The sequence below is a fragment of the Tauraco erythrolophus genome, unplaced genomic scaffold, assembly GCF_009769465.1.
Source record: "Tauraco erythrolophus isolate bTauEry1 unplaced genomic scaffold, bTauEry1.pri scaffold_45_arrow_ctg1, whole genome shotgun sequence".
Lineage (NCBI taxonomy): Eukaryota > Metazoa > Chordata > Aves > Musophagiformes > Musophagidae > Tauraco > Tauraco erythrolophus.
The window spans coordinates 517,547-538,551 of record NW_028238615.1 but is presented as its reverse complement, the minus strand read 5'-3'; the positions used below and the strand labels follow the sequence as shown (position 1 = coordinate 538,551).

The 21,005-nt window shown below is 53.1% G+C and overlaps 3 protein-coding genes across 3 annotated transcripts; all 3 read right to left on the bottom strand.

The window, feature by feature from the left end:
• Positions 1-505: 505 nt before the first annotated feature.
• On the bottom strand, positions 506-1,452 carry LOC104371847 (olfactory receptor 52I2-like). The gene is given in 2 exon segments (XM_009977381.2): positions 506-873; positions 876-1,452. Coding segments are annotated over 2 exon segments (945 nt in total).
• A 4,386-nt stretch (positions 1,453-5,838) lies between these two features.
• On the bottom strand, positions 5,839-9,814 carry LOC104371848 (olfactory receptor 52K2-like). The gene is made up of 3 exons (XM_086630648.1): positions 8,894-9,814; positions 6,174-6,230; positions 5,839-5,892 (listed from the first exon to the last, which is right to left on the bottom strand). The coding sequence occupies exons 1-3, from the start codon at positions 9,812-9,814 to the stop codon at positions 5,839-5,841; spliced, it is 1,032 nt and encodes a 343-aa protein (XP_086486774.1).
• Positions 9,815-14,862: 5,048 nt separating this feature from the next.
• Positions 14,863-15,852, bottom strand: LOC147525988 (olfactory receptor 52K2-like). Its single transcript, XM_086630684.1, has one exon. It carries the CDS (start codon positions 15,808-15,810, stop codon positions 14,863-14,865), a length of 948 nt encoding a protein of 315 aa, XP_086486810.1. The 5' UTR covers positions 15,811-15,852.
• Between the last annotated feature and the right edge of the window lie 5,153 nt (positions 15,853-21,005).

Genomic DNA, 21,005 nt, shown 5'->3' with positions numbered 1-21,005 from the left:
CGTGCTGGTCTGTGCTCAGTGAAGGTCAGCCTTTTGTGCAAGAGAGGCCCAGAGAGAACAGCCTCTGGGGCTACAGCACCTGCAGGGACTAGAAAAGACAACATAGAAGAAATTTCCCCATTTGGGGTAGAATCTAGGTATTGACACAAATACACCTGGAGCCCTGAAATGTTGCTTTATATTATCAAAGGCATGTTCATGGCATCGGGAACAACTCAAAACTCGAAGGTTTCCCTGGAAAGGTTCTTCCAGCAACCTTAGAGGTTCTTCCCTGGAAAGGTTCTTCCAGCAACCTTACAGATTCTTCCCTGGAAAGAAGGAAAGGAAATAAGACTCTGATATTTGCTCATGATCTCAGTCTCAAATAACTCTTGCCACAGAGTGGGGTCCCTCTCGTGGGGTCATTAAAGCCAATGAGTCCTGTTCACCGTGTGCATTCGATGGGAATGAAATCGGTGCTGTCTTTGTGTAGATGCATACACCTGGAAAACCACTGACTACTGTGTCAGTCATGAACCTTCCTGGAAAACAGCATTTTGAGCACTGCCTGACGGATCTGCTTGGTCCTCATGCTGTAAACGATGGGGTTCAGCATGGTGGGGAAGGTCAGGTAGAGATCAGCCAGCAGAACCCGCGCCTGCACGGATACGCCGCTGCCGAACTGCTGTGCGTATATGGAGACTATCCCGGGGATGTAGTACAGCAGCACCACGCAGATGTGACACCCGCAGGTGCTGAAGGCCTTCCAGCATGACTTCTTCCCCAGGGCGGTTTTAAGGATCATCCCATAGGACACAGCAATGAAAGCCATGTCCATCCCTACGATAAGGGAGGACCCAGCCACGCTGTAAGCCTGCTGGGTCTGGGGTCCGCGCACGCCAGCTTCGCCACGGCCATGTGCTCGCAGTACGAGTGGGGAACCACACGGGAACGGCAACAGGGGAGGTTTGTCACCATCCCTGTCAAGGGGACCATGAAAAGGAGAGCTCTCACCACAATGGCCAGGCCTATTTGGGCAATTGTTTGGCGATTCAGGATGGCTCGGTACCTGAGGGGGTGACAAATTGCAATGTAGCGGTCAACAGCCATGGCCAGGAGCACTCCCGACTCTTCTGATGTTGTGGAGTGAACAAGGAACATCTGAACAAAGCAGGCCATGTAACCAATCTCCGCAGAGTTCAGCCAGAACACGCTCAGCATCTTGGGGACGATGGATGTTGCCATCACCACGTCGATGATGGCCAGCATGCCCAGGAAGCAATGGTTGGGGTCACGCAGGGAGTTGTCCAGCCCAATGACAAGCAAAACTACACCATTTCCTACCAAGGTGATGATATAGCCTGAGCAGAAAAGGATGCCCAGGCACGTGGGGAAAGCTTCCAGGCTGGGGACACCCACAAGGATGAAAGAGGAGGAGCTGCTGTTGCGGCAGTTGAAGAGATCAGAAGCCATGCAGGAGAATCTTGCTTTTGTGCTTAAAAAAAGGAGCCTGGTTTTGAGCCCTGAGATGTCCGGAACTAAAGAGGACAAGGTGGGGACTCTGCATCAGTGCAGGAGTCAAATCAGGAATCCACATCGTTATCACCATGGGTGAGATGGGAGTGCTACAGCATAACATGACCAGGTAGAGGGGAATGGATCAGAAATGTTGAATAAACGGGGCTGTCATGGCTTGAAAGTTCCTATAAGGTGAAGAAGTTCATCTTCAAAGTTGTGCCACCAGGGATAACCAAGGGAATTTACTGTTTGTTACTTGTAGGAAGGCTTATTTCTTTGTTGGTTGCTCAGCACCACTCAGCTGGTGTCTTGAAATAAGCTGCAAGAGGAGAGAAAAAGGTCAACATCCAGCTTCCCTTGGTGTTTCTGCCTGAGCAGTCCTGGCTTCCCTGCCATGGGCTCGATGTAGGAAGGTCCCCCAAATTTGTAAGGTAAAAAGTGGTCTCAGAAAGTGCTCTGGGACACTAAGTGTGATCACGAGAATGCCTTTTGCTGCCCTGTCTTCGTTCTATCATTCACCAGTGAGAGAAGCCTGGAAAACTAGGTGGTAGTCAGAGGACAAGACTGATTTCTGAGGTTTTATTCTGATGGGACAACCTTGAAGGTAGTACAGAAATTCCAGAGGACAATCCTGGAGAGATGAGAAGAGCCCGAGTACGGTGGGCAGGATCTACATATTCACTTGTTATAAGACTTTTCTACTGCTTCTGCTGCTTCTCCCCACGCAGCTGCCAAGACCAGGCGAGTGGTGACCACACCAGATCGCTGCCTGCCAGAAGAAATGGTGCTCAGCCTGGACAGTTGTCCATCAGAAGCTTTTTAGCAAGCAGCAATCTGCGGGGTGGCTCGTGGCTCGTGCTAGTGACAGCACGGAGTAAAATCCACCTGTGTGCAGGATTGTTTAGGGTAAAATTTAACATCAGACATGCTCGGTGTGGCAGCAGTGAGAAGGAGAAGCTGGACAAGTTCAGAATAGAAATAAAGATTTTGGGAGACACTAAGGAAACTCGGCGCTTGAAGTTCTAAAATAGAGAGCAAAAATAGAGAGGAGGCTTTTGTGGGCTTGGAACCCTCCGTTTGGACTATGGCTTAGCCCAGGTTTGGGGCTGCTGCAGGAGATGCTGGCTGAAAAGACGGGCTGGGGCAGAAGCACTCACCTTCTGGCCTAAATGTCTGCGAATCGGGACATTTCAGAAGCTGAGACAGGATGAAAATTCCTTTTTAATGACTGTGCTGTCCTGACCCTCTGCATCCTGGTAACCAGCAGCTGCAGGAGTCAGGAGTGGCTCCAGATTTGAGCGGTGAGGTTATCCCGGGGCTGCTCCTGCTGACCCACACTCCCCAGCAGACCCACGTACCGCCGGTGACACGGACCAGCCCTTGGGACCGGCCCCTGCCGCAGAACGGAGCTGTGCACCCCGGGATGGTGCGAGCCCCGGCGTAGCACACCGGATCCCAGTATCCGCGTGAGCGTGCCCCTGCAAAGACTCAGGGCATGGTTCATCCACCTGAACATAGGGGCCTGGAGCCATCTGAGACCCCTCCGGTGTGTCCCATGGCCTCTCCTTCCTTTATGCCTGGCAGGGTGAAGGTCCCTGCAAGCCCTGGGTGATGGTCTGCCTCTCCCACATGGATGCCGTGGGTTCCTGGGGGCATCTCAAGTGGCTGTAGACATCCGAGTAAGGGGCAGTGGAATGAGACTGGGGGTCTGAGACCCTGCTGCAGTCAGAGGAGAGCTTGAGCCTGGAGCTTATAGAGTAACTGGCTCCCTAAACATAGGGGTCTGCCCTAGGGTGAGCTGAGTTGCTCTCCAGGAGCCACTGACCGTAGGGGCTGGATCTCCACTGGCTGTACTCAGTGCTCATGCACACAAGCCTGTGTGGACACCTACCTCCAGACACGTACGTGTGTCTGCATCCAGAGCTGCATCCCCAAGTGCCAGCATCCAAGGCAAGAGCATGTTTGCTTCCAGAAACTCTCTTCCACAGCCCATGCCTGGCACGATGTTATGATCGGCACTGCAGCAGTACTGAAGAACCCTGATCACAGGGGCTTCTTGTCCTGGGAGGTGGAAAAACATAGCGCAGAAGAGCTTTGCAAAGGCTTCTGATCCCGGTCTGCCAAAAAGGATGAGCACAGGGATGTGTCTCACCTGCAGGACTGTCACCTGCAGCGAGTGTCTGCGTACCTCTGAGTGCAGCAGTGCTGGGGTGTTAACCCATCCTCTGAAAATCTCCTGAGGGACAGCAGATGAAGGACACGGAGATCAGGTTGTCTGTCCTGTGAGGAGCTGGAGATTTTCAAGACTGCGTCAGCTTCTTTCATTAGCTCTCCTTCATAGCATCATGCCGTTGGTGCCTCCGGGGCATGATGGTCTCCAGAGTCTACCCCGTGCCCATGAGACCAATGCACAAAATGTAAATGAAGAAGTCCATCTGAAGCTTAGAAAAATCCCTTTGGTTTTGCCAGAGAGAGTAAGATGGTTTGGAAACTCTGGATTTCTATTCTTCTCTCCACTCAGAACCACTACAGCAAACTTTTATGTTTCCCTGAAAGGAGTTTGTGCATGAATCCATGCAGGGAGGTGGGATCTCGCAGCAGGTCACAGAATCATAGAATGGTTTGGGTTGGAAGGGACCTCACAGACCATCCAGTTCCAACCCCCCTGCCATGGGCAGGGACATCCTCCACTACACCAGGTTGCCCAAAGCCCCATCCAACCTGGCCTGGAACACTTCCAGGGATGGGGCAGCCACAGCTTCTCTGGGCAAACCGTGCCAGTGCCTCAGCACCCTCATATGTCTCAATGGCAGATCAGGAAGTTTCCATACACCCAAAGCAAGAGTTTCTTCCCAAGGGAGGTCCCCTCCACTTCTCACACACTTTGAGGGCTGTCATGTCATACATGTCAGCGTGTTTATTGCTCTTGCACCCAGGAGATTCCTGGCTGCTGATCTGCACCACAGGGTGCAAACACAGACTCTGCCCCAGGTTGTTTGCAAGCAGAGACCAGTCAACCACACAGGTCAACGCAGGCTGAAAACACACACGCAAACACAAACAGCATCGATGGCCTCATCTAGACCCCACCTGGAATACTGTGTTCAGCTCTGGAGTCCCCAACAGCAGAAGGACATGGAGCTACTGGAGCGGGGCCAGAGGAGGCCACCAAGATGATGCGAGGGCTGGAGCACCTCTGCTCTGGAGACAGCCTGGGAGAGTTGGGGCTGTTCAGCCTGGAGAAGAGAAGGCTCCGGGGTGATCTTTCAGCACCTCCCAATGCCTAAAGGGGCTACAGGAAAGCTGGAGAGGGGCTTTGGACAAGGGTGTGTAGTGACAGGACACGGGGCAATGGATTTAAACTGAAAGAGGGGAGATTTAGGTTAGATATAAGGAAGAAATTTTTTACACCTAGGGTGGTGAGGCACTGGCACAGGCTGCCCAGAGAAGCTGTGGATGCCCCATCCCTGGCAGTGTTCAAGGCCAGGTTGGATGGGGCTTTGGGAAACCTGGTGTAGTGGAAGGTGTCCCTGCCCATGGCAGGGGGGTTGGAACTGGATGATCTTGAAGGTCCCTTCTGACCCAAACCATTCTATGATTCTATGATTCTATTATTCTATGATTCTATGATCCTGTTCACCTCCCTGGCTGGTTAGGATGAAGGCTTTTAGAGGACATTGTATATCCATATATACAATGCGGATCCCTCTTGTAGCTGTGCTTAGGTGCTCAGTCTACCCAGTAACTGGCCCGGGGTACCTGGTGTCCCCAGTTGCCTCATGCACATACACACAGGCGAACGACTCTCCAGTATCTGGCTGTGTCCCATGGCATCACTAGTAGCCGACCCCATGGTCCCTGCAGTTGTGTAGCTCGGACCCTCTGGTCCCTCCAGTAGCAATCAAACCCTCTGGTCTCTCCAGCATCCAGACTCACAGCCTCGCTGACACCTGGCTCCCAAATCTCAGCCTTCGTGCTAGCTGGTCCTGCTTGATGTTTGCTGGTGATCGCACACTGATGTACGTACCCAGCCCACGTGTGTGCGCCCCAGTTTCTCCAGTTTCTGGCAATCTTGTTACACTGAAATCAAAATAGTTAAAAATTTTCTTAATAACCAGTGCTGTTAAATCCACATCTGTAAAGCCCCATCCTTTAGAACAAGTTAATGATTTACCCAGAACACAAAAGTGAACATCAGACCACCTGGCAACCTGGTTTGTACCAAACAGTGTGATTTGTTTGAGACACACACAAAGTCTCCCTGGGTGATAAATACCACGTGTGGTCAGCAAAGCAGACAGAACAACCTGGAACTGCCCAGGTGAAGGAAAGGTCATTCCGTCAGGGGGAGATCGCGACCACCGACCCGTTGACCACCTGCCCAAATGATGCCACCTACTCAAAGGAGAGCAACAGAAGTAGGAAACTGAGCGCGCGTTCCGATTTGCGTCCTGGGCAAAGAAATATTAACCAATCATTTAACAGAATAACAATGTGTATGTATTAGAATAATAAATAATTAGAATAATAAATATGTTAATGTTGCAATTGTTGATTTGGAACTTCAGTGTGTTGTCTCGGAGCAGGCGCCCACATGTACGTATATATGTAATAAAAGAAAATAAAAACCTCCACTCTGCGCGTGGATTGGCGTGTTGCACGGCGGGTGGGCGAACCCCAGGTTTTGGGACAACACCCCGGGCCCCTGTGGTCTGTGGTCCCCACTCCAGTAGCTGGTGCTCAGCCCTCCGTGCTCACACGTGCACACGGATCAGGGGACTCTTACCCAGGGGCGGTGTTAAAATGGAGACAGGAGCCCCCGTTGGACAGGGTGGACTGCGCTGACCAGGCACAGGGCATGGACGGCGTGTTGACCAAGACCATGCTGATATGTGACTAGACCCTTTCATCCCCTTATCCCTCTGTTTTCCCATGCTCGTTTGCACTCAATCCGCCCTGATCCCTCCCATTCCCAGCCTTTGGTTCCTCCCCTAAACATCCCATAGTGAGTGCTGCACAGTCCCAAAGTGCTCTTCCTGGCATCCCATACTGATTGTCCCCCCACCCAGTAGACACCATGCCAGTTTAGCAGGAGTGAGATCCTCTGTCATTGACCAACTTGGAGGTCTCACACCTGGCCATGGACTGAGCATCCTCCTGGGACAGCCTGGGGAGCAGTCAGGCTGGGGGTCTGCTGGCTCCGAGGGGGATACTGGGATTCACCCGCTTGCCGTGTTCCTCTGCTCCTTTAGGTTTATGGAGGTGAACCTTTAATCACACAAACCAACAGACAAGTTCTTGCTGCAGATCCCTGCAGGATGGCATTCATGGTTGTCGTAGTTTGACCCCGGTAGGCAGCTGAGCACCACGCAGCTGCTTGCTCATTTCCCACCGCCCCAATCAGGAAAGTGCAAAAACTCGTGGGTTGAGGTAAAGACAGTTTAATAATAAAAAAGAAAAAAACAAAACCAAAACCAGAACCAACAACAAGGAAAACCAAAACCAAGAAAAACAAGTGATGCAAAAAAAACCAGTTGCTTACCACCAACCTAACAATGTCCAGCCGGTCCCTGAGCAATGGCAGTCATGGCGAACCTCCCCCTCCCAGTTTTCATTGCTGAGTGTGATGTCATATGGTCTGGGATATCCCTTTGGTCAGCTGTCCCAGCTGTGTCCCCTCCCAACTCCCTGTGCACCCCAAGGCTGCTTGCTGGTGGGATAACGTGAGGAGCAGAGAAGGTGTTGAGGCTGTGCAAGGACTGCTCAGCAGTAACTAAGGCATCTCTGTGTTACCAGCACTGCTGCGGTGGGCTGACCTTGCCCGGGTGCCAGGTGTCCACCAAGCCGCTCCGTCACTTTCCTCCTCAGCAGGTTGCAGGGGTAGAAAACGGAAAAAAAAACCCCAAACAACTCGTGGGTGGAGATAAAGGCAGTTTAATACAGCAAAAGCAAAGGCTGCGTGCGGAAGTGAAGGAAAATAAAAGATTTATTCCCTATTTCCCATCAGCAGGCGACGTCCAGCCACTTCCCGGGAAGTTGGGCTTCAATATCCGTAGTGGTTGCTCTGGTAGACAGAAGTCATAATAAATTCCACCACCTCCTCCTCCTTTTTCTCAGCCTTCATCGCTGAGCAGACGTCACACGGTACGGAATATCCCTTTGTCAGCCGGCCTGGCTGTGTCCCCTCCCAAGATCTTGGCCACCGGGTTGGAGCGGAGCGTTGGATGGACAACCTTGATGCCGTGGGAGCACTGCTCAGCAGCAGCCAAAACACCATGTGTCACCAACTCCTTTCTACCTACCAGCACTGTGAGGGCCATTGTGGGGAAAATTAACTCCTTCTCGGCCAGACCCAATACAGCTGCTTTCATCACAAATCCAGAATGTCGTCACACAAACTGCTACGAATGAGATTAACCTCATCCCAGCCAAAAGCAGCTCCATGGTGCATGGAGAGGGCTGGTGGAGCAACGCAGAACCCTTTGCCCCTGCACAGGGCAGAGGTGCAGCAATGCCCAGCGACCGGAGGGCACCTTGGCTGCCCGTGCTGGCCTCTGCAGGACTTCTCCTGCATAGAGGGACCAACTGTCCCTTCCACTGGGGTGACTTCACCTGTTAGAGCATGAAGAAGTCATCAAGGAGACGGCAGCTGGATGCCGCTGAATTGATGCTCTGGTGCAGCCCCGCTGTAGGGATGGGGAACAGAGGCCGGGGAGGGTCAGAGAGGGGTTCAGGAGATTTACTTTGGCGAGGGACAGGTAAAGTGTGTGCTGTGTTTGTGCATCCAGGATGGTGGTGACTGTATGCGGCACGTGCTCTCCAGGGCTGACAGACCTTCACCGAGAGGGAGCAGATGTTCTCAGCAACCTGGTCTGACCTTATAGGTGACTCTGCCTTGAGCAGGAGATTGGACCAGAGACCTTCCGAGGTCCCTTGCTGTCTCAGTCATCCCATGGCCCTGCAATCCCATGACTCTTACATCTCTTGGCATGGTTCCTCTGCACGTAAAGTGACATGTTAAGGAAACAGCTATTTTCTGTGGTTCAGCTGCACCAGGTTGTTTTACCAGAACTAGGTCAGGTGGTGGCTGCAATTGTATTTATGTTGGGAGATCTGAGGGAGCTGGACCAGCCAGGGGTGCTGTGCCAATGTCACCGCCTTGTGCTAGGGACAGGCAGGAGAACAGTCATCTGAAGCTTTTGGTACTGACCTGAATTCAGTGGGCACCAGCGTCTCCTGCGGCACCTGTGTCTCTGAACATACACTGAGAGCCACACCAAGGTCCAGCAGAGGTTTTGGCCATTCTAGGGAATGGACTTTGTCTTCATAAGTCCAGCCCTGTGCCCTGAAGGCCAGGACCAATCTCTCCTGCCATGGGTCTCCTCCGGGAGATCACCCTGCGTGCTCCGTCACAAATCTGCTTCGTCCTGATGCCGTAGATCAGAGGGTTGAACGCTGGTGGGATGAGGAGGTAGACATCAGCCAACAGGACCCGCATGTGAGGTGGAAGCTCCTGGTGGTACCTCTCCATGTACATGGAGAGCAGCCCAGGGATGTAGAAGAGTGCCATGACGCAGAGGTGTGAGCCGCAGGTGCTGAAGGCCTTTCTGTGGGCTCGTGGGGAGGAGAGGCTGAGCACAGCTCGGAGGATGAGCGCGTACGAGAGGGTGATGAGCAGCCAGTCGAAGCTGACCACGCAGGTGGAGACAGAGAGGCTGTAGGTGCTGCTGAAGGCAGTGTTCCCGCAGGCCACGTTGAGCACGGCCATGTGCTCGCAGTACGAGTGGTCCACCACCGCCGGGATGCGGAGGGACAGGCGGCGGATCTGGAAGGTGAGGGGGCTCATGAAAACCACAGCCCTCAGCAAGGTGGCCAAGCCAATGGCAGCCACAACTGGGCTGCTCAGGATGGATAAGTACCGCAGTGGATTGCAAATGGCCACGTAGCGGTCAAAGGCCATGGCCACCAGCACCCCTGACTCCATGGCGGAGAAAGCGTGAACAAAGTACATCTGGGTAAGACAAGCATCCAGGCTGATGGCAGTGGAGCGAAACCAGAAGATGCCCAGCATTTTGGGGGTGATAGAGGTGGACATCACCAGGTCAATGACAGCAAGCATGGACAGGAAGAGGAACATGGGCAGGTGCAGGCTGGGATCAACCTTTATCAGGTACAGGAGGATGCTGTTCCCAGACAGCGTGATGAGGTACATGATGCAGAAGGGGATGGAGATCCAGTGGTGCAGGTGCTGCAGCCCCGGGATGCCCGTCAGGTGCAGCTCCCACAGCGAGGTGTTGGTGGGACACGAGTAGGGCATGGCGGTCACTGCAGGAGCCTGAGTGAGGAGAGCCCAGGCACATGAGGACAGCCGTGCCCTGGGTCACATCAAAGGTCCTATGTCCGGCATCAAAAGCACGTCCTTAGGGAAGAATAAGAGAAAGGAAACACGCCATGGAACTTCTCCTGCGTGCTTTTCAGCTTCCAAAATTTGAAGCTCAGGGACTTCCTGAGCTGGATGTGGTTTATCCATTTTTATTAACCCCAACCGAGAAACCCATCTAGCCTCTTCTGTGCAAAATTTTAGCACCCATGCTGTCTTTTGGTGAGGAGTTTCACAAATTTAAAGGCACCTTTTGTGAAATAACCCCTTTCCTTCCCTGTGAGCCTGACATTTGCTGTTATCGTTTGACGTTCCGTAGCTCTGACGTGGAAACAGGCAGAGAAGAGTTCAAATCATAGAATCACGGAATCACAGAATCATAGAGTCATAGAATCACAGAACGGTTTGGGTTGGAAGGGACCTCAAAGATCATCTAGTTCCAACCCCCCTGCCATGGGCAGGGACACCTTCCACTACACCAGGCTGCCCAAAGCCCCATCCAACCTGGCATCACATTATCAAGGGTAGATCTTCCCAGGCAAATCTGATTTATCTCTTTTTTTTTGTCATTTATAAAACACATTAGCAGATTAAAGTGAAGTTTCTGAGCAAATCATACTCTCAGAACTGCTTGTTCAGTGGAACACCCTCAGGTAGGGCGAACGCTGGGGCAAAGGACCGGGCTGGAGGGCTGCAGATTGAAGTGCATTGGGACAGGGACTTTATGGAAAAATATGGCAAACTAGAGGGAGTTCAGAAATAAGGATGAAGTTAAGTGGGAGAGCTGAGGGGACTGGCTCACCTGCAGAATGGTCTTGAGAAGAGCTTTGAAACATGTTAAACGCTGTAGTGAAGGGGAAAGGAATAATCTGTCCTACGTGTTTCTGGAAGGACACGCCAGGGGTCTAAACCCCAGAAAGAGCAGGAGAAATTCAGTCGAGGCTTAAAGAAAATTTCTCCCATGGTGAAGATAGCAATGCACTGATGAGAACAGCTGCAGTGCCCGAGGGGACTGGCGCTCCCTTTTTGCAGAAGACCAAACAGGACAAAAATCTGTTAGAGATGACCCTGGTACAGCCACCTTGTATCGGCAAGGGCGCCGGATCGGGTCAGGTTTTGTTCGTATCTGTATCTTCTGAAGGTCCATGGAGTGACTGCAGAAACACCTTCAAAAACCCACCACGCACGTTCCCTCCCTGCTCCCCCCACCCATGCCCTCCCACTCCTGGGAGCGAGCACAGGGAGCGGAGGAGAATGAAAGCTCTACGCCTGCGGACAAAGCCTACCCTTGAATTTATTCAGCTGCAAAGCAAACTCCCCGAGATGACAACGTGCAAGCTGGTCTGAGGATTTTGTGTCGCAAGAAGCCAAGGTTGCCTAAGATATTTTTTCAAAACTCACAGTGTTTTTTTTTTTTTGTAGAGAACGTGGTCAAGAAGCATGGGACTGGAGTGGGGCATAGGGTCTTGTTCCAGGCCAGGCTGGATGAGGCTTTGAGCAACCTCATCTAGTGGAAGGTGTCTCTGCCCATGGCAGGGGGGTTGGAACTGGATGATCTTGGAGGTCCCTTCCAAGTCAAACCATTCCATGATTCTATGATTCTATAACTGCTTTATTTTTTTTTATCATTTACAAAGAAAAGACTGCAGCTGCAAATCCTCTTGTGCTGCTTCTATTTAAAACCCGTGCACCAAGGGGTGACCTACCTGGCTCGCTGCTGCAGGTTCATCCAGAGAAATGAGGAGGTACCCGACTCACCAGCCCCTGCTGGAGCGATGCCAGCCAGCCCCGCTTCCACCGGCTCCGTTGCCTGCTCCTCTCATCCAGCAGCTTTTAGCGGTGGAAACATTTACAAGCTTGCTGAGAGGAATCCCTGGTGTGCCCGTCTCTCACTTGCTCGTTTGCTAATGACGAACCTCCTAATTCAGCTTGTTTAATTGAAAAGCTATTGTTGCCAATTCCCTGTAGCGCTTGTAACCCTTGCAGCAACTCGAACTCTTCCTCATCCTTTGGCCCCGCAGCCTTCCAAGGGTTCGAGGACCTGCAGGTCCTTGAACTTGGCATTGCCAACTCCCTCTTTTTGAGACACTGAGCCTTTCCAGATGTGAACGAGGTCTGGGTCTCCTTCCAGGAGATGGAGCTCCTGGGCATCCCCCACCCTGCCGGAGGCTGTGAGTCATGGGAGGGATGTCCTGTCTCACACTTGGCTTTTGCATCCTCTACAGCAACAGCAGAAGGAGCTGATAGAACAGCCAGATAGAAATCATGCGACAGACCAATTCTGGCCATTTTGATCTAACTGAAACTGGTTCTGTCTAAGTCTCCTTCTTCTGCAAAGTCAGGGTTTGCCACTGAAAAGCCCCTGACCAAAGAGGGCTGGCACTGCGTGGTGAAAGGGCTGCTGAAAGCAGTGGTGTGCTTCCCTGAAGGGGATGAGATGAGCTGCACCAAGCCTGGCTGGGGGACCCCAGGGAAGGGGAAGGTTGGATGATACTGGGAGCAGTGCGTCCTACCTGGGCAGCACCAGGCAGTGGCACAGGAGGCAGACCCTGTAAGTGGAGAACAAATCCACTGCCTGACAGGCTCCAGGCCATGCACCTGGCACGGGCACTTTCCAGCCCCGATTTGGACCCAGACAATGAGACCCAAGTTGGAAGAGTCTGGTCTCTAAACCAGGTGGGAGGACCTCATGAAGTTCAACAAGGCCAAGGGCAAGGTCCTGCATGTGGGTCAGGGCAATCCCAAGCACAAGTACAGGCTGGGTGGAGAATGGATGGAGAGCAGCCCTGAGGAGAAAGATTTGGGGGTGTTGGGTGATGAGAAGCTCAACATGAGCCAGCACCGTGCACTGGCAGCCCAGAAAGCCAACCGTGTCCTGGGCTGCATCCAGAGCAGCGTGGGCAGCAGGGCGAGGGAGGGGATTCTGGCCCTCTGCTCTGCTCTCCTGAGACCCCCCTGCAGTGCTGCCTTCAGCTCTGGGGTCCCCAGCACAAGAAGGACATGGAGCTGCTGGAGCGGGTCCAGAGGAGGCCACGGAGATGATGGGAGGGCTGGAGCACCTCTGCTCTGGAGACAGGCTGGGAGAGTTGGGGCTGTTCAGCCTTGTCGTGGGTTAGGCCGATCCAGCCACTAAACCCCAGGCAGCTCTCCCACTCCAGTAAAATGGAGAGGAGAAAAATGTAATAAAAGAGCTGAGGGTCGAGACAGGAACAGAGCAGCACCCACCACCCACGGTCCCGGGCAAAAGAGGCTTTTTCTTAAAGCAAAACAGTTTATTAACAGCTGCCTACAGAGAGAAAAGCAAACAAAAACGGTTACTTGAGAGGGTAACAAGAAAACAAGGCCAGGTCTTAAAATCAACACCACCCCCCCCTTTGCCTTCTCTTCCCGGCTCTACCTCCCCCCCCAGCGGCGCAGGGGGCAGGGAATGGGGGGGTGCAGGTCAGTTCATCCCGTGCTGGTACTGCCGCGTCCCTTAAAGGAGCAGGAGCCCTTACACCATTGTCCCTTGCTCCAGTGGGTCCCCTGCTCACGGCGAAAGCGTGAATCCTGCCCGCTGGGGGGCAAATCCTTACCCCATCGGATTGCCCCAGTGCGGGCTTTACCAGCCCTGGGCTTTAAGGAGCTGTGGCCACTCGCCCTGCCGTGGGCCATCAACAGACTGTAAATGCCTCCGGCGTGGGGCGGCACAGCGACCCGAAACGCGGCTCCGCACGGACTGAGATGCGCAAATGGCCTCGCCCCGTGCCCGGGAGTCACAGCAGGCTCCGGCTCGGGCATCTCCTTTAACCAAACCCCTCCCCACCGGCGGGGGCATCCCACGGGCTCCAGATGCACCGTGCTCGGGCTCGGGCATCTCTGCTCGACGTGGGTCCTCCACGGGCTGCGAGTGGGTCTCTGCTTGCCCCACCGAGGGCTGGCAGCCAGGGGCTGCTGGCAAGGGGGGCTCAGCCGCGGCACACGCTGTCCCGTCCCACCTTCACTGACCTCTGATCCGTGTGCCCGTTTCGCTCAGATCTCAGCCCTGTCTGGGTGAACTCGGCCCGGTGGGCGCCCCGGGAGCGGGGCTCTCCCCGAGTGCCCCAAGCGGCTCCGCCGCCGCCATCCTCGACGGGGCGGGCACCGGCCCGGCCAGGAGCGGGGGCCGTGCCCCCCTCCCGTCTCCTCGCCCCTGGGCACAGGCACACACCTTTCCGGTTCCTTTGCCCGACGTAAATAGGGCAATTCGCAGAGGCGCCGATTGGCTCAAGCCCCGAGGGGGATGGGAGTCCGGTCTGATGGGCAGCTCCTGCCACCCGGACCTCCCCCCCCACTTCAAACCATAACAAGCCTGGAGAAGAGAAGGCTCCAGCGAGACCTTCCAGCACCTCCCGGTACCTAAAGGGGTTACAGGAAAGCTGGAGAGGGGCTTTGGACAAGAGTGTGTAGTGACAGGACACGGGGCAATGGCTTTGAACTGAAAGAGGGGAGATTTCGATGGGATCTAAGGAAGAAATTCTTCCCTCTGAGGGTGCTGAGGCACTGGCACAGGTTGCCCAGAGAAGCTGTGGCTGCCCCATCCCTGGCAGTGTTCAAGGCCAGGTTGGATGGGGCTTTGGGCAACCTGGTGTAGTGGAGGGTGTCCCTGCCCATGGCAGGGGGGTTGGAACTGGATGACCTTGAAAGTCCCTTCCAACCCAAACCATTCTACAATTCTATGAAGAGAGTCATGAGGTGATACAGACCTGAGGAGGACCAAAGATACAAATAGTTAGGCATGATTTATCTTTCCATTCTGAACAGAAATGTAGAATTCACTTTCTAAAAATAATGTTTCACTAGTCAAATTTTCCATGGTGCCTCCATCTTTCAGGTTTGGCCAAGATGACGAAGGGATCATCCTGCTTTTCATGTAGGCAGCTTATTATTTGCTTTTCAAATACGCTGCTGTTGCTCCCTGGTCCGAATCCCATTCCTTCTCACCCAGCATTAGCAATGGGCTGGGGTCAGGATCTGGACTGTATCCGTTTCTGCCAGAGCAGGCTCAGCACCCGCTCCTGGATTGTCTTGGTCCTTATCCCGTAGATAAATGGGTTGAGCATGGGAGGCACCAGCAGGTAGAGGTCAGCCATCAGGATATGGAGGTGCACAGGGATGCTCTGGCCCCAACGCTGAGTGTAGAAGGAGAAGAGCCCGGGCGCATAGAAGAGCAGGATGACACCAATGTGGGAGCCACAGGTGCCGAAGGACTTCAGACGAGCCTCTCTGGAGAGGCCTATGACCTCCCTCAGGATCATCATGTAGGAGATAGCAATGAGGATGGAGTCTGAGCCCACCACGACAGTGGCAACTGTGATCCCGTAGACACTGTTGGGCCGAGTGTCCCCCCAGGCCAGCTTCACCACTGACATGTGCTCGCAGTAGGAGTGATGAATGACGCGGGGGCCGCAGTAGGACAGGCTGGTCACCATGCACGTCAGAGGGGTGATGACGGCGGCACCGCGCGCCGCAGCAGCCAAACCCAGCTTGGCAATGGTGGAGCCCGTCAGGATGGCAGAGTAGCGCAGGGGCTTGCAGATGGCCAAGTATCGGTCAAAGGCCATGGTGAGCAGGACCCCTGACTCTGCTGTGGAGAAGCTGTGGATGAAGAACATCTGGGCCACACAGCCCTCAAAGTCGATCTCGTGGGATTGGAACCAGAAGATGCTCAGGATCTTGGGCATGACTGAAGTGGTGAGCACGAGGTCAATGGCAGCCAGCATGGAGAGGAAGTAAAACATGGGCACGTGCAGACTTGGGTCCATCCTAATCACTAAGAGGAGTGTGATGTTCCCTAGCACTGCCATGAAGTACATGGTGCAGAATGGGAAAGCAATCCAGAACTGAGCATCCTCCAGCCCAGGGATGCCTGTCAGGATGAAGGATGAGGGACTGGAGCAATTTGGGTGGGACATGAGGCACTGCTGCAGAGCTGGAAGGGAAGACACAGGAATAGTTGGCAGAGACAGGGAGAGGAATGAGTTATAGCAAGCACTGCTGTGAACTCCAACGGCAGGCAGGACACCCTGCCCATCTGAGAACGGATGGAGAGCAGCCCTGAGGAGAGGACTTGGGGGTGTTGGGTGATGAGAAGCTCAACATGAGCCGGCACCGTGCGCTGGCAGCCCAGAAAGCCAACCGTGTCCTGGGCTGCACCCAGAGCAGCGTGGGCAGCAGGGCGAGGGAGGGGATTCTGCCCCTCTGCTCTGCTGTCCTGAGACCCCCCTGCAGTGCTGCCTTCAGCTCTGGGGTCCCCAGCACAAGAAGGACATGGAGCTGCTGGAGCGGGGCCAGAGGAGGGCCAGCCGTGGGGGCTGTCCCAGCCGGAGCCCGAATCCAAACACCCTTTCTGGAGTCCCTCTCTGAACGGACATCCCACCGACGGGGTCCCTGTCTCCTGCATTAGGAAGGAAAAGCAGCGTCATGGCCCAGGCTCCCATGGTGCATTAACCTCCTTATCCTCAAGCTTTTTGCCAAAAGAAAGAAGTGCTGTGAATTGTCCCCATTTTACAGGGAAAACAGAGGCACAGAAGGGTTAAATCAGCCTGCTGGTGGCACGGGGATTAGATGGAAGTTTCTCAGGCACTTATCCCTTCTGTTTTCCCCAACATACCAAAGGGCCAGACCTCATCTCCTTGGATTTCCAGACATTTGACTTCCTTGACCCCTAAATAGTTTAATCTCTCCTCCAAGCTGCCAAATGACACAAACCAAGGAGCGTTCCGGGCTGTTTCCAGTCGTCGCTGTCGGCAGCGTAAGGCCGAGCGCCGCGACGCCGACACTGCCAGGGCAGCGTGATGGACAACGGTTTGTCGCCACGCGGGCTCTGTTCGCAGCACGGTCGGCCACCTCGGCTACTAACTCAGGGAGGCTGAGCCACAGCTGGCACAAGCCAGTCCAGCAGGGAACGTGTCTCCTGCCAGAATTATTTACCTGGAAAGGGCAAACACATCTGAGATCCTGTAATCTTGTGCTTGGAAAAAAAGCAGATGCTCCCTCCCTCGCAGGTAATTGATGTACAAACCCAGCGTACCGTTACCTGTGCTTCACCTGGTGTAACAAAGCTCTCCAGATCGTTAAATAATGCTCTTCAGGAAGTGTCAGACTTTCACTGGGTCCTTTCCATGTGTGTTCACAGTGCTGTGCCAGTCCTGTGCCCTTGGCAGGGTCTGATTTCGCACAAACTCATGGAACAACCGCGGACGCAGCCTCTTCTGCTCAGGAGCTGCTCCCCCACCTCACCAACTCCCACCCAGCCTCGCACGGACCTCTGGCTTCTACCACCAGCCCCAAGAGCGACTGCCATCGCAGCCTACGCACAAAAGCCACGTCAGGAAGGTATTGCTGTTACTTTGGCTGTTTCCGAGCGGTACACGCAACGGCGGGGATGGGAGCAGCACTTCCAGACGTTCAGGACCGTGGAGGCACCTCTGAACGTTTTCTTTGTGCTTCGTCGACACACAGAGCTGGTAGAGTTTTATTTTGTGCAAGTTTTGCTCGTTGCAGTAGTCAAAATCCATAAGATTTTCTAGAAACAGGGGACATTACCAGGCACCTCGACCCAGCTTGCTGTTCCCCATTAGTTTTTTTGCAAACTTACTGTAATTTATTTTTAATCAGTGAAACAGGTTAAAATACCCTCAGAGAATGAGATCTTCGGTATTGATCGAAGTGCAAAAGGAGTCGAAATCTTTGATTGTTAGCAGACTGGCAAAGCTTCCCTGACTTTGTAAGGAGTGAACAGATCCCGGTGCTTGAAGTTGAGATTTTAACTCTTTCCTCACTCATTTTCGTCAGCCCTGCCTCTCTGCTGCCAAAGCAATAATCATTAAACTTACCAGATTTGGTGCACTTAACGTTTTGTGTGGTTCTTAGACATTGTAAAGCCACCAGCTGTGCAGTCTGAGCCCGTGAAAAACATTCAGCCACCTCCTTCTGCAACCGCACACTGGTGCGACGGTGCTAACAGCCCCCCAGCACTCCCCAGCAGCGTGCAGCCTGCCATGAAACACAGATCCCTTGGATTCGGGTTTTAAGAGAGCTGGAGTAATCATCCAGCCCATATCCCTTCCCCAGTATAAGATCAAAAGTGATCTCTGATAAATACCTGCACGATCTGATCTCCCATTGCAGAAACTCTACACTTTTCCCAAATGACCCATTTTAGAGCATTTTCCTAACATCAAGCTGGATGATGTTTTCCTGTATCTCACCGGAGCTCGTGACTTTTGTCCTTTGCATAAAGGAGAAGAACAAATTATTGCCTTCCTTTTGGTGTTTGCCATCCTCTTCAGCTTTGCACAAGCAGGAAGGACAGGACTAGAGTTACCATCAGGTAACCGCAGGTCTTCACAGGTGACTGTGATGTGTCCACAGCTTGTTTGAAGCTGGTTTAACCGAGGAACGGCTTGCAGCCAAATCACAAAATCATAGAATCATAGAGTGGTTTGAGTCGGAAGGGACCTCAAAGATCATCTAGTTCCAACCCCCCTGCCATGGGCAGGGACACCCTCCACTACACCAGGTTGCCCAAAGCCCCATCCAACCTGGCCTGGAACACTGCCAGGGATGGGGCAGCCACAGCTTCTCTGGGCAACCTGTGCCAGCTTGGCTCAGAGTTTAATGCTTAAAAATACTGGCATAACACCAGATTAAATGAGAAAAAATATTTACCCAGCTCACCTGGATGACCTGGATGTGATCCTGGCTGTACCTACACCACCTTCAAACACTGTTTCTCACGCAACCAAGCAACTCCTCAACTTGCCTAAAGGATCTGCATGGAAAGATTCATACGTCTTAAGGAAACTGATCATGCTAATCGCTCCCTGCTGGGACTTCAGAGACTGTAACCATCCCAGAGGAGAAACCCTCCCTGGGAAAAGCCAGGAAAGCAACAGTTGTAAACAAATCCATTCCTCTTTCCCACGGCATGGCTTATGTCTGTCTCAGCATCACGCTGTGCCAAACAGATCTCTGGTCCACAAAGGGGGAAGATTTTATCTCTGGGTGGGCAAATATCCCTCTGGGCATGGCCAGCTGTTCTCCTGGTATACACCCAACGGTGCATGTGTCCTTCAGGCTTAATCCTGTGATGTAAAACTCACTTTGGATTTGGATCCAGTGTCACTAGCTCCTTCTGGGGCACAAGATGGAAACCTGGATTATTAGGGCTGTATTTTAGTGTCACCTTTCATCTGAGGATCCTGAAGCATCCATGAACTTTAGTGAATGCTTTGTAAATGAGTGCTGATCCTTCGGACCTAATTTAGGTGTTCCCTGTCTCTGAGGGTGGAGGTCATGTATGAACCACAGATGATCAGTATGGTGTTTAGGGAGAGGGGTGCTGGGGAAGGAGGGCAGGAATTCATTCAGATAACCCCACATCTGGGACTAATAGCAATTTTTCAGCTCTTTCTGGCCCACAGCCACAAACGAGACACAAAGAACAATGTATGGGTGTGCTGGCCCCTTGGGCTACTGGTCCTTCAAAAGAAAGCAACCAAAAATAGCAGAAATCTGCAGAGGCTGGAAGATGAGGAGAGGAGGAGAAGCCCGGAAGATCAGTTTAAGGAGCCTTGTAGCTTCCGCTGGCATTTTGGCTGCAGACAAATAGATGGCAAGGTTGGAGATGCTCTTCAAAGGAGGTGACCCACACCAGGGCAGGGACAGTCCTGAGGGACCATGGGTGATCCACAGCTGGGGCAGAGGAGAGCAAGTAAGGACCAAGGAGCAGCAGGAGGAAACCACCACACATTGATCTGGACCTCCTGCACCACTGTCACCTCACCAAAGGGGCTGGGAGGGCTGGAGTGCAACACATGGGGACAACACAGGGAGTTGAGACTAGGACAGGGGAGAAGAGGTGTTGGAGTGATGAAAAATCAGGGGAAGGGGGAAGAATATCTCAATGGCCAGTTTCTACCTCCTGTTCCCCCCTATGGTGAACCCCGTTGTGTAAGGTGTCAAAACCAAGCAGACCCATGACCGAGTGCTCATTGCATTTTCTCTCAAGAGAATCTAAATTCTTGCGCATCCCATCGACAGGGGCACGTACGAATTTCCATACAGCTGCACCTGCAAATTGCAGCACATGATGGACCACAAAAATTAACCTTAGAATCATAGAATCATAGAATGGTTAGGGCTGGAAGGGACCTTCAAAGGTCATCTAGTCCAACCCCCCTGCAAGGAACAGGGATATCTCCAACTAGATCAGGTTGCTCAGGGCCTTGTCCAACCTGGCCTTGAACGTCTCCAGGGATGGAGCATCCACCACCTCTCTGGGCAACCTGTTCCAGTGTTCTACCACTCTCATAGTAAAAAATTTTTTCCTAATATCCAACCTGAACCTACCTCCCTCTATTTTAAAACCATTACCCCTTGTCCTATCATAACTGGCCCTCCTGAACAGCCTCTCCCCATCTTTCCTGTAGGCCCCCTTGAGGTACTGGAAGACCGCTATAAGGTCACCCCGGAGCCTCCTCTTCTCCAGGCTGAAGAGCCCCAACTCTTTCAGCCTGCCCTCATAGGAAAGGTGCTCCAGCCCTCTTATCATCTTCGTGGCCCTCCTCTGGACCCTCTCCAACTGGTCCATGTCCTTCTTATGTTGGGGACTCCAGAACTGGATGCAGTACTCCAAGTGAGGTCTCACGAGGGCAGAGTAGAGGGGGAGAACCTTGGACACATTAAGTCTGCAGCATGCACCTGATCCACTTTAAATGACTCTGGTCTCTTCTCATGAATCTTTCCAAGGTAATGACTTGAGAATTGCGAGAGGATTGTACGTATGTGCTGAAAACGGCAGCGTTTCAGCTGATGGCTGCCTGCAGCAAGCGGCGAAGCCTGCTTGGCACACCGAGGAGGGTGCTAAATCCACAGGTCAGCCTACGTAGAACTGGAAAATTTTCACGTTATTCAGCCTTGCCATCACCGTGCTGGCAGCGAGCTGGAGGTAAACAACACTCTTGTTGGAGCTCCGCAGGCTGCACGTCTTCTGAGGACGTTTTTGTGTGCTAAGGAAATGAGCTGATGGCCTGCAGGTCCTCTCCAAAGTGCTCTTGATGCTGCTGGACCATTTAACTAAAGTGGGTGAAGGGAAGAGGGGCCA